The sequence below is a fragment of the Mirounga leonina genome, unplaced genomic scaffold (genome assembly GCF_011800145.1).
Source record: "Mirounga leonina isolate KUSES-001 unplaced genomic scaffold, KU_Mleo_1.0 Mir_97, whole genome shotgun sequence".
Taxonomy (NCBI): Eukaryota; Metazoa; Chordata; class Mammalia; order Carnivora; family Phocidae; genus Mirounga; species Mirounga leonina.
The window spans coordinates 5,708,185-5,721,046 of record NW_023270889.1 but is presented as its reverse complement, the minus strand read 5'-3'; the positions used below and the strand labels follow the sequence as shown (position 1 = coordinate 5,721,046).

The 12,862-nt window shown below is 34.2% G+C and overlaps 1 protein-coding gene across 4 annotated transcripts in view; it reads left to right on the top strand.

The window, feature by feature from the left end:
- LOC118006463 (5'-AMP-activated protein kinase catalytic subunit alpha-1) overlaps window positions 1-11,351 on the top strand; it is a 33,390-nt gene extending 22,039 nt beyond the window's left edge. For 3 of the 4 annotated variants that reach the window (XM_034999125.1, XM_034999126.1, XM_034999127.1), the window contains 5 exons: window positions 734-821; window positions 2,909-3,133; window positions 4,488-4,974; window positions 5,087-5,213; window positions 8,410-9,053. In XM_034999125.1, coding sequence (XP_034855016.1) covers window positions 734-821; window positions 2,909-3,133; window positions 4,488-4,974; window positions 5,087-5,213; window positions 8,410-8,654 — 1,172 coding nt within the window. In that variant the 3' untranslated portion in view covers window positions 8,655-9,053. Of the gene's footprint in view, window positions 1-733; window positions 822-2,908; window positions 3,134-4,487; window positions 4,975-5,086; window positions 5,214-8,409 lie in introns of all 4 variants that reach the window. The other variant, XM_034999124.1, reaches the window with a different exon arrangement.
- Window positions 11,352-12,862: the final 1,511 nt, after the last annotated feature.

Genomic DNA, 12,862 nt, shown 5'->3' with positions numbered 1-12,862 from the left:
AGTTTGGGATATGTGTATTATAATCTGTAGAGATTCATTGAGCACTGCCAATCAGCTCTGAGCTACTGGTTTGCTGCTGACAAATTATTTGACTTCCTTACTTCTCAGTTGTCATGATGATGATGATTTTTTTTTTTTAATGATTTTATTTTTAAATAATCTCTGTACCCAACCTGGGGCTTGAACTCATAATCCTGAGATAAGAGCTGTATGCTGGCAACTGAGCCAGCCAGGTGCTCCTGTAATGATTATTTTTACCTAGTGCGTTTTTGAGGAGGCAGAGGTTTCTTCTTAGAGTAAAACTATGAGGAAACTTTGGTACTCAAAGTTACTGTTTTTTATTTTATTTTATTTTTTTTAAAGAATCAGAACAGGGGTTAATAGAAACTTTGAATTTTAATTCTTCTACTTATCTGTTGTACATTTTTTCCCTAGTAGTTTCTGTATTAATAAATTTAAATATGCCAAATTTATTCTAGTAAGCGGAATAACCAGTAGCTTAATATATACTCATTAAATTTCAATAATGCACTAACTTTAAATGCTGAAATAGATTACACGTTTTAGGGCGTAATGGCAAAATATTTGCAAACAGTGAAGACAGAATTTGTTGAAGCAAAGGACAAAACGATGATTTATCACTTCAATGCAAACTCAGTTTTACTGTTCAATGGAGTTTTGTTTTTATTTTTGTCCTTGGGAAGTCTTGGATATTGATTTTGTGCATTTTCAGGTCTTTCAAACATGATGTCAGATGGTGAATTTTTAAGAACAAGTTGTGGTTCACCCAACTATGCTGCACCAGAAGTAATTTCAGGAAGGTAGTATTTGACACCCTTTCTTCCACCCCTGTACATTTATATAATTGTCTTTTTCTCTTAGATTTTGTCTGTCTGTAATGTCATATTAAATTCTAGTGAAAGAAAGACATGTAAGGCTAATTCTTTCCTTATCCAGAAAGTGTTGTTTTAAGAATAAAACATAAGTAAGAATTAAGGATTCCATTTATAGAAGAGAATATTGGTTTGCAAGTCAATATCATATATAAAGTAGTTAGATGAGAATACTCACTTTTTTCTCCCAGTAGAAGAAATTGAAAGTTTAAAATTAGGAAGTTTTTTTTTTTCTTTAAAGATTTATTTATTTATTTTAGAGAGCATGTGGGTGTGTGCGTGTGAGGTTGGGGAGGGGAGAGGGAGAGAGAGTATACCAAGCAAACTCCCTGCAAAGCATGGAGTCCAATGGGGGTGCTCAGTCTCAGGACCCTGAGATCAAGACCTGAGCCAAAATCAAGAGTTTAGAGGCCCAGCCGATTGAGCCACAGGCACCCTAAGACTAGCAAGTTTTAAAGGTCAGGCATTAAAAACTTGAGTATAGAAATACCTACTAGTTGGAAATGGTTTACTTAGATGAAGAGTTAAAAGTGTGTAATGTGTACCTTTAATTTTTCAGATATGTTTATTTATTTTACAGAGAGAGAGCCTGTGAGTTGGGGGTGGGGCAGAAGGAGAGGGAGGAACTCCTCAAGCAGACCCCTTGCTGAACGCAGTGCCTGATCCCAGAACCCTGAGATCATGACCTGAGCTGAAATAAGAGTTGGATGCTGAACTGACTGAGCCACCCAGGCACCCTGATAGAAAGGCATTCTGTAGTAGCTTTATGTTTATGATAAGGTGTCTTGGGGAATTAGACTGAAGTATGATAAAATCTTCAGACTCATTTATTTTGAATTTTTCATTTTTAAATCTTCTAGAGACTACAGTATTAGAAGAATTCGAACCTCTCAATTACCAGCATTGAGAACATGAGGATCTTAGAGTATGGTTTCTATAGCCATTGCTACACACTACACATAAAGTGCAGCTTTCAAATAGCTTAGATGGCAGGAAAATTTAATTTTTTAGAGTTACTGTTCTTCACTCTCCTACTGAAATTGAAAACGGTTAAGTTTGTTTACTAATTTTTGTAATCAACTTTTATTAACTTCGCACTAAAACCATGTTTCTTTGTTTGAATGTTTCACATCCTAATTCAGAATGCAGAAATACTACAATATTTTCTGTTTTCATATATGAGCTTGCTTGCCTAGTGTGCTCAGAGAAATTATATTTGGGTAAAGGCATGGCTGTGAATAAGGCAGAAGTATCTAATTTTAAATTTATCAAGGTTCATCATTATCTTTTTATATCAGCCTAATGTTCAGAAAATGTTTTTAAATTACTTCATTTGTGTCATGTAATTTGTTTTGGAAGAAAACAGTTCAAGACCTGGCGGCTGTGTTAATTAAATAAACAAAAGAAATGTATTGTAAATATGCATATATACATGGGCCATTACTGAAGTCTGCTTTTCCAGTTTGGATAAGGTCTTCCTGTGAGGTCTGGATGAGTGGGAACTTGTACTCAAAGCAGTATTTATGGATCAGTTCAACAATTTATTTGATCAATTTATAAACATCCTTTCCCCAAAACCAGACTTTGACCTGTGGTAGTTAAGTCAGTTGGCTACAGTGTATTACAAATACCAGTTTAGAATCTTCTTTGAACCAGTCACCTTGGCTTTTTTCTTCCATAGCCTCAGGCCCCTTTTGCCTTGGTAGGAGGTCTTGGGTTATTGGGAGACAGTGGGTTTAAAGAACATTCTTAATTGATTTTATAAGGACCACAGTAAGGTAGTAAGAACAGAATTTTAGCTATAGTCTAAACTTAACAAAAATTCTTGACTTGTTTTCAAAGATAATACTGATAGAATTAGTATAGAATCTTTATGTGTAGTGTGTAGTAGCAATGGCTATAGAAACCATACTCTAATAATTCTTTATGAAGTATCCATATTTAAAATTTTTGATTAATTGATTGGCTCTCAAGTTACTATGATTATTTAATCCAATTGATATTTCCTGTTACAGATTGTATGCAGGTCCAGAGGTAGATATATGGAGCAGTGGGGTTATTCTCTATGCTTTATTATGTGGAACCCTTCCATTTGATGATGATCATGTGCCAACTCTTTTTAAGAAGATATGTGATGGGATCTTCTATACCCCTCAGTATTTAAATCCGTCTGTGATTAGCCTTTTGAAACATATGCTACAGGTGGATCCCATGAAGAGGGCCACAATCAAAGATATCAGGTAATTATGCAGCTTGGAGATTATCAGATCTAATAGTTTCAATGATACAAGTTAAGTGAAGGAAACAGTTGCAGGACAGTATGTACAATGTAATGCCATTTTTATGTTAAAAAATATAGTATATAGGCACATTTATTTTATTTTGGTATTTAAAAATACACACTGAACAGGCTGCCTTAGGGAAAGAAGATTAGTAGTAGGAAGGGCTTTCAAGGCTTTTTACTTAGCATCTTTCTTTTGAAATTTTAACAGTGAATATTACATGTTTTTAAATTTGAAAAAATAGCTAATGTGAAATAAAAAGGACCCTGGTGGGATTTTACATTTGTAGTGGTTCTTCAAGATTTTCTGTAGTATGCCTCATATTTGACTTTTATGTATTCTCATTAAATGCTTTTCAATAGTAGTAAATTTGTGTCACTATTTGAGTTCTGATCTTTTGAATTACTCTGTTTTTCCTTTTGTTTATCTCAAGTAATGAGGACATTTTAACTTAACTAATGACATGTGTGGTTTTGGGGTAGTATACACTGAATCACATGTGAAATTACTGGTTTGTAAGTTTCATATGGAGGGGCATGTTTATACCACCAGTGGAAAAGGACAAATCATTCTCTAAAATTTAAAATATCTAAGTGAAAGATGCTTTTTCTTGTGTTTTATCTACTTTTTGCAATTTAAATGTAATATGTGACAATTGGAATTAGAAAACACCCAAAAAATAGAAAACTAAAATGATCTTTAATTCTGTCACCCAGAAGGTAGTCATTGTTCTTTTGGGTGTTTTCCTTTCTTGATGTTTTTAGTTTTAGCTGTTTTTGACATAGTTCAGGTCAAACATACCCTTTTATATATGAAGTTAGGAAACTCTCAGTTCCTTCATTAAAAATGAGGAGATGTTATTATCTTCATAGAATTGTTTTATGAGTTGAGATAATGTATGGTAAGTATTTAGCCTAAAACCTACCACATAGTAAGCATTCAGTGAATGATACTTGTCTGTTTTTGTTGTTACGGTTTTTTCACCTAAAATTATATCAGAAGAGAATTATAATGAAGCCACGGAATATTGTTCTTTTTCATTTGTGCCAAAACTTTAAATAAAAGTGTAGACATTTCTTTTCCTGTTGGTACAGCACTGCTTTCTCCCTCTTAAAACCAGAAGGTGGTTGGAGCATTTCCTCCAGTATACACAATGAAATGTGAGCCAGAAGAGGAAAATCTCAGTTTGAAAAAATGAAAATACAATATGAATATAAATATAAATGAATTCATATCCTAAATTCCCCAAACTGTTACTTGCAGTCTCATCTCTACTCAAAATCCTCCTCCTGACCCTGCCATTTTCTCTCAGGGAACATGAATGGTTTAAACAAGACCTTCCAAAATATCTTTTTCCTGAGGATCCATCATATAGTTCAACCATGATCGATGATGAAGCCTTAAAAGAAGTATGTGAAAAATTTGAGTGCTCAGAAGAGGAGGTTCTCAGCTGCCTTTATAACAGAAATCACCAGGACCCTTTGGCAGTTGCCTACCACCTCATAATAGATAACAGGAGAATAATGAATGAGGCCAAAGATTTTTACTTGGCGACAAGCCCACCTGATTCTTTTCTCGATGATCACCATTTGACTCGGCCCCATCCTGAAAGAGTACCATTCTTGGTTGCTGAAACACCAAGGGCACGCCATACCCTCGATGAATTAAATCCACAGAAATCCAAACACCAAGGTGTAAGGAAAGCAAAATGGCATTTGGGAATTAGAAGTCAAAGTCGACCGAATGATATCATGGCAGAAGTTTGTAGAGCAATTAAACAGCTGGATTATGAATGGAAGGTAAGAAAGAAAGGGCATTCTGATTTTAAGCACATTTGGCAAACTTGTAGTCTATAAAATTTTTTCTGGAAGAATTGCTTTTGATTTTGTTTTTGTCCATACCATATACTAGGTTGTAAACCCCTATTATTTGCGTGTTCGAAGGAAGAATCCTGTGACGAGTACATACTCCAAAATGAGTCTACAGTTATACCAAGTGGATAGTAGAACGTACTTACTGGATTTCCGTAGTATTGATGGTATGTACATCCCACAAAACAACATAGTTGACATACTAGACTTGTTACCTAACTGGGCTTTTTAGTCTTTGATTCTTTTGAAGTTTCTTGAATTCTTCCTAGTAATTCAGTAGCAAGAGTATAAAATGTGATTTTGTGCCTCTGTGATGTAAACATTTGTGAATCGTGTTTTTCTTGTAATCTTACTGTGTATTGTCCTTTTAAGATTGTCTTAAGGCCAGGTGTAGTCTGATCCTAAAGTGATAGTTTCTGCCACATTTCTGTTTTTTGGTGTGGTTCATTTTGATAAGATAAAATGTTTTATTTGGAAATAAATGTTGACTAGTGTTTTTTTATATCTGATATTTAATATTTTTATTTTTCATTTAAGAATTGAAGTGCAAGTAGCTTTTAGAGTTGATTGATAAGGCAGTGTGAACAGATTTGATTAGTAGCTCATAGGACAAGAAATTATTTGTCGAGTAAGGTTTCTTAGAGGGGACTGAGAGAGAAATGTTTTGGACAGGTTAGGGACTTACGGTTATTTTTCTCCTCTCACCCAGCCTTTTACTCCCAGCCTGACACTAGAGACATATCAGAGATATGCATCCTTTATTAAGTTTTGTGAGAGTTAACATGATTCCAATTTTATCTATCTCTCAATAAAGTGTTCTTAAATAATCACTTATTTTTTTAAAGATTTTGTTTATTTATTTGACACAGAGAGAGAGAGAGCACAAGCAGGGGGAGTGGCAGGCAGAGAAAGAGGGAGAAAGCAGACTCCCTGCTGAGCAAGGATCCCAATGTGGGGCTTGATTCCAGAATCCTGGGATCATGACCTGAGCTGAAGGCAGACACTTAACTGACTGAGCCACCCAGGCACCCAATAATAGATCACTTTTATATGAAGGCACTATATGAGGATTCCTGAGACTAAGGCATCTTACGTTCAAGATAACTGTCATAATTAGTTAAAAGTGACATTGTTAACCTTAATTTTAGACTGTTGTGCATTTCTATTTACCTACAGTCATAAACAGAGACAATCCGATGATTAAATCACTGAAATATTCAAACTTTTAGTTGGCTATTTTAATTGGTCATCAAAACGATGACCTTACTGCAGCATAAAATCTTTAAAGTACCTCCTTGAATTTTTTTAAAGAAATGTTAAATATTGTTTTACTGTTTTAATATTTTGAAAATGAAAACCTGTATTTGGAAAATGTCTTTGATTACCATTATGTATAGTTTGCTAGAATATCTTAACTATTTAGACTGATTAAGTTGAGGTAAATTATTAACTGCAGAAAGTAGACATTTTTGTTCTTGTTTTTATTTTTAAATGGGAAGAATATCTTATATCTCAGTGTATGTATATGAGTAGACTATAATAGACTTTTAGTAAATGGTGTGATACCAAACATGGTTTGAAATTAATTTTTTTAAAAAGAAATTATTTATTTAGGGGTGCCTGGGGGGCTCAGTCGGTTAAGCGTCTGCCTTTGGCTCAGGTAATGATCTCAGGGTCCTGGGAAACAGTCCTGCATCGGGCTCCCTGCTGAGCGGGCAGTCTGCTTCTCCCTCTCCCTCTGCTACTCCCCCTGCTCATGCTCTCTCACGTCCTCTCTCTCAAATAAATAAATCTTTTAAAAGAGATTTTATTTATTTATTTGAGAGTGAGAGAGAGTTGAGAGGGAAAGGGGCAGAGGGAGAGAGAGAATCCTAAGCAGATTCCCCACGGAGCATGGAGCCCTGTGCGGGGTTCAGTCCCACGACCCTGAGATAATGACCTGAGCCAAAATCAAGAGTTGGACATTTAACCGACTGAGCTACCCAGGCACCCCTGAAATTTATATTAATTCAGATTTCCCATGGGAATACCCTCTTAAAAACTAATTTATGTTATCTATTAAAAAGCTTGATGGAACACAGGTGATTCATAATTCAGGTAAATACTCTTTCTATCCCAGCATTATAAAAGAGTATAACTGTATATATAAATGTTCTCTCATAAACCGAGCCTTTATTTAAGTACAAGTTTATGGCAGTTCTTCATTGGCCAAATCAGTTAAGATATATTACCACTTCTGGTCATCTAAGATTGTATGGAACTATTAGATGAGATTTACCTATGAATTTTTTGTCTTCTTTATAAACCAAAGGATAGTACCTTCCAAGTATCAGAAAGACACAGATCTGAGTGGTGATATACTGGCTAGAGCTGTTTGTCTGCTTATCTGTCTGTCCAGATGCTGTTTATCTGCTAACACTCATCTAGTCTGATATGGAATGGATTTTGTATTTCTCATTGTATTTGGATCAAATTTATAACCATGGGTTTATTAGCCCCTGGGTTTGCCAGTTGAATGAGCATTTGCTGTTTTGTTTTGTTTTAAAGATTTTATTTATTTATTTGACAAAGATTTTATTTATTTATTTATTTGACACAGAGAGAGCCAGCACAAGCAGGGAGCGGCAGGCAGAGGGAGAGGGAGAAGCAGGCTCCCTGCTGAGCAGGGAGCCCGATGCGGGGCTCTATCCCAGGACTCTGGGATCATTACCTGAGCTGAAGGCAGATGCTTAACTGACAGAGCACCCCGAGCATTTACTGTTTTTGTACTCTGTTCCCAACTTTAGGCTTTCCTTGATTTCTGTTTATTGGAATCGTTGCTCTTTTATGAGATCTTAAATATGAAGAGAAAGTGGGAGAGTAAAAACTACTGAAATGATAGGAGATGCAGGTTCTAGATTTACCTCTCTGTTCACTTATTACCTATGGCAAGTCACTTCACTTTCTGGGGTTGTTTTTTTTTTTATCAGTAGAACAAAGAGTTGGATGAGGTGATTTCCAGTATTATTTCCAAATTTTAAGTGCATTTATTCTATGATTTTAATACAGAGGGATTAATTTTTATCGCTAGGGAAGGATGTTTATTGAGCCCCATGTTATTAGTTTTTGGGCTCTTAACTTTGGATTGCAAGACTGATGAGTAACTGTGTACTGTACCCAATCTTGATTAGCCATCAGGAGAATACATACTGTAAGGAAAAAAGGCAAATGGTTTAACACAGACTCATCACCTCTATTTTAGCAAGTATTCAGCATAAACATGGTCTTGATAGCTGGTCAGCGGTTTCAAAGAAGCAAATTAAATACTATTAAACTTTTGGGGGGGTGTCATGGATTATAATACATTGAAATTTTTTTCTACAGATGAAATTACTGAAGCCAAATCAGGGACTGCTACTCCACAGAGATCGGGATCAGTTAGCAACTATCGATCTTGCCAAAGGAATGATTCAGATGCTGAGGCTCAAGGAAAATCCTCAGAAGCTTCTCTTACCTCATCTGTGACCTCACTTGACTCTTCTCCTGTTGACTTAACTCCAAGACCTGGAAGTCACACTATAGAATTTTTTGAGATGTGTGCAAATCTAATTAAAATTCTTGCACAGTAAACCTAAAATTTTGCTTATTTGATAGCAATAAGCATGCATAATAAATCATAGCCAAATGCTTCCATTTATAATCAAGTTATACATAATTATAACTAAGGATTGGCCTTTTGGAATGCAGTTTGCACAGGAATTGGAATATGATTAATAGTTAAAAGCCTAATGTGCAAAAATGAATTAAGATAATTTTGTTGTTCATTGTTCAGTAGGCGTATAGCATAATGTAATATTCACAATGAATTATAGGTCTCTCAGGCTCACTTGATATTTGGCTATTTTATATTTAGTGTACACAGGGCTTTGTAGAATATTATTTTACCATAAAGGCCTTCATGTATTATTACATGTTGATGTGTTACATAACTGCTTCACAAATTTATTCAATAAATATTTGCCTAGAATCCCCAGAGACCTTTATAGGTGATTTTATTTTGGGGGCTCCTTATCTTCTTAAATAGCAAGTATCTTCCAACAGTAGTGACAGTCTGGATGACTCTTCCATGTCTCTTCCCTTAATATTCTTTAGTATCTGGTAAGCACATCAAAGATACTAGACATAATTAAAATTTTCTCTTTAGCTTGGTAATCCAAAAACGCACAGAACTTAAATATTCAGATACTCTAGGCACTAAGGTAAATCTTACAATTTGTCTCACTATATTCTGTACATAAATTTCTCTTTTTGTCACAAGAGCTGAGTTGCATATACTATAAATAAATGATGTTTTCGTCAATCTCACAAATTTCGCTGCTCATGTCAGTCAGTATTGAATGTATATAAAAAATTTCTAGCTATTCAATTATGTATCTTTTAAATTGACTTAGCACACAGAACATTTATTACAAAGTGTTTAAATGCTCAGATAAGACTTTTTCTCCCAAATTTTATCGCGAACATTTTTAAAAACAGAAAAATTGAAAGGCTGTTGGGTGATCACATGTGTATCTACCACTTAGATTCCACACTGGTCAACATTTTGCCATGTTTGGTTTATATCTATATATGTATATAGATATAGTTGTGTAATATATGTGTGTATGTGTATATATATATATGTGTGTGTGTATATATATATGCTTTTCCCCCCTGAACCATTTGGATGTTGCTGACATAATCACTCTCAACACTTCAAGCATCTAAAAATAATGACATTTTCCTAAAAAACTATAATGCTCCTATAAAATTGGTAATTCCCTAATGTCATCTAATCATGCATATTTAGATTTCCCCAGTTGTCCTCCAAATTTCGTACACAGCTCATTATTTCAAACCAGGATTCAGTGAAAGTTTACACATTGCATTTGGTTATGTCTCCTTAGTCAGATACGACATTATTATTTCAGTAAAATATGGAACAGATCAGTTAGTTCTAAATAGTCACATATGTTTTGGATTTTAATCACTTTTTAAAAAGTAGCATTATGGGAACTACCTAAAGATGCTTAATTTTTGTAAGATCTCTATATTTTCTTTTCCATGCTCTTTCCTTTTTCCTAGTAGCATTCTGTAGTAGTTGTAAATGAAAATTTAAAGTCACCTCAGTTAAAATTGGTGTCATGTGTATGCTAATAAAAAATAAAAAATACTATATCACCCATAATTGCCTTATACTATTTTAACATCAAGGTATTGATTTTTTTTTTGTATCAATCATTTTTCCATTGCAAAAGAGCTATCTTATTTCTCATTTCATACCTTTGTATTATAGGACTGTTTTTGGCAAATAACAGTGAGCACCTATGTAACCAGGCAGTAATGTACTCAAGTGTCTTAATAGCTTGCATAGTTAACTGTAGTTGTAGATTTGGTTCCAGCACCCCTAGAAACATGCACTGAATTCAAAAGAAAAATCTTGCTTCTTTTTGTCCAGGGCTTGTCTATTCAACTTAGAATCTGAAAGCTGTATAAAATAATAGGAATTCAACTTAAATAAGTTCAAAACTGTATTTATAACTTGTATGTGGCCCTGTGTTTTAGGGATATTGATTTAATGTAGGGTCTATAAATGCAGCATTATGTTTCTGATGTTAAGAACAGAAGACTGTATTTTTAAAGTTACAGATTTGTATATAGAACTAAGACATCTTCATAATGTCTCTATAAGCTGTTGTGGGGGGTGGGGAGAACAAAAGGAGGAACCAATTAAATAGGACCTTCTAAAAATTGTTAATTTTGTAAACTTTGCTTCTTATTAAGTTATTGTGATTCCTTTTAGTTACTGAATTTTATTTTGAAGATATTTAAATATTGCACTTGTACAAATAGTATGATAAATGCACAGATTGCAGTAAATTCTTTTTTAAGCTGGGATATTTGAAATGACAACTTTTGGTTGAATATGTCAAGGTTGCATCAGAATTTTCAAAAAAATTTGTAGTTTGCAAATTCTTACTAACTGAAGATATAGGGAGTCAATGCAAATGATTTTTAATCTTTTTTTATTATCTTTTCAGCAATTTATATTTTTTGTGATTTTATGCAACCATATTTTTACTTTGTCTTGACAACTGAAAGATGTATAAGGTTTTTGCCAGAAATGTACTGTATACATAGTTTTAAATATAACAGATTTTACTGATATGTAAAAATTTTGCCATTAAATGATTTCTCACCGAGAGGAACTTTTCTACCAGGTTGGGGGGATATGGGAGCTTAATATATCTAATTTAATTTCACTGAAATAAACTCCATTGCTTTTACTTTGGTTATATTTTCTCTTGAGATGCTTTTGTAGTTTTTCAGTTTTAAATGATTTTATACTTAAAAAGTCCTGTGCTCTCACTCTCCACCCCCACCCACCGCCCCCCGCTTTTTGACCTTGCAGCGCTACCACTCACACTGAATGAATGCTTGGTGGACTATGGCTGGATGGCGAGCTCTGGGCATCTCTGCTCCGCCTGGCACCCTCCGAATGAAAGACACACGTATGTTGTTTAAATCTTTCCCCCTAACTCTTGTTCATCTTCTCCACGCACAGCAGAAATCTCATTTTCATTGTGAATTCTCCTGACAAGATGATTGAAGTTCCACATAGAACATAACCATCAATTGGTAATAGGGTGAAATCAATCTTTGTAGTATAGTATCTCCGAGATGTGTTCATGTATGTTTTGACTGGGGTATATTTAAGCATATAATTTAAAATACTTTGATTTAGAAAACGGATGATAAAAACATTTTTCATGTTACATTGTGCTTAAATTTTTTAACTTATGGGAAAGCTAAAAAAAACCCACTTGTTCATAGCTGACCACCTGTGCACCTTTTTGACAATGTGTCTAAATATAAAATGTCATGCTTAGACACACCTTAGCACTCAAACATTGTGATTTTTGTCTCGACTAAATTACTGATCTTTGATTTCATCTAAAAACTAACCACCTGAACAATATATTAAGATAAATACAATAAAAGCCAAAGTGGTTACCAGTTTTCCTTATTAACATTGGATTTGGTTAGAATTCTACTATTGTTAGAATTCAACTATGATGAACTCTTATATCCCATATGGCATCGTTAGGGCTTGATTGGGCTAGATTGTTGGCATTCTAAATCTTTAAAATAGTTTGACAATTGTAACAAAACAGTACTAAAGAATGTTATGAACAGCACATAGGATTGTTCTTTAGTGAATTTATAAATTGCTACAGATATTTATTTACCCTGACTGTATAAAATTGTACAATAAATTCTCTTGTTTGAAAAATCAATATTTATTGAACTGTTCTATTGTAGACAAATAGACTGTTCTATTTATTGTGAATGCCAGTAAACGTTAACTATGATAAACTTAGAGGATTTCTAGCAACTTGGAAGATGATCATATTGTCTCTAAACAGCATGAGAAATGTATTAAATATATTAATAGGTACCTCAAGTTCATAGGCTAAAGTAAGTGGTGGGTGAAGTGTGAAAACTCGGGTTTGGAGGTAGCCTTTACCAGAGGAAAATTATTTGAGAGTTTTAGGAAAGACCCCTAGAAAGGGGTACATCTTCAAGCACCACTTATTCACTCTGCAAACTGTATCCCTTCATAGCTACTATGAACCAAGCACTAAGAATGTGACCATTAGGCATAAATCCTGCTCTGAGTGTCTTGTCAGGGAGATACATGTTTTTTTAAAGGCTTATAGAAGTATATAACATAGAAAAGTGCACAAATCCTAAATATTTGGCTTGATGAATTTTCAGTGTTTTAGGTTTGCAGTGA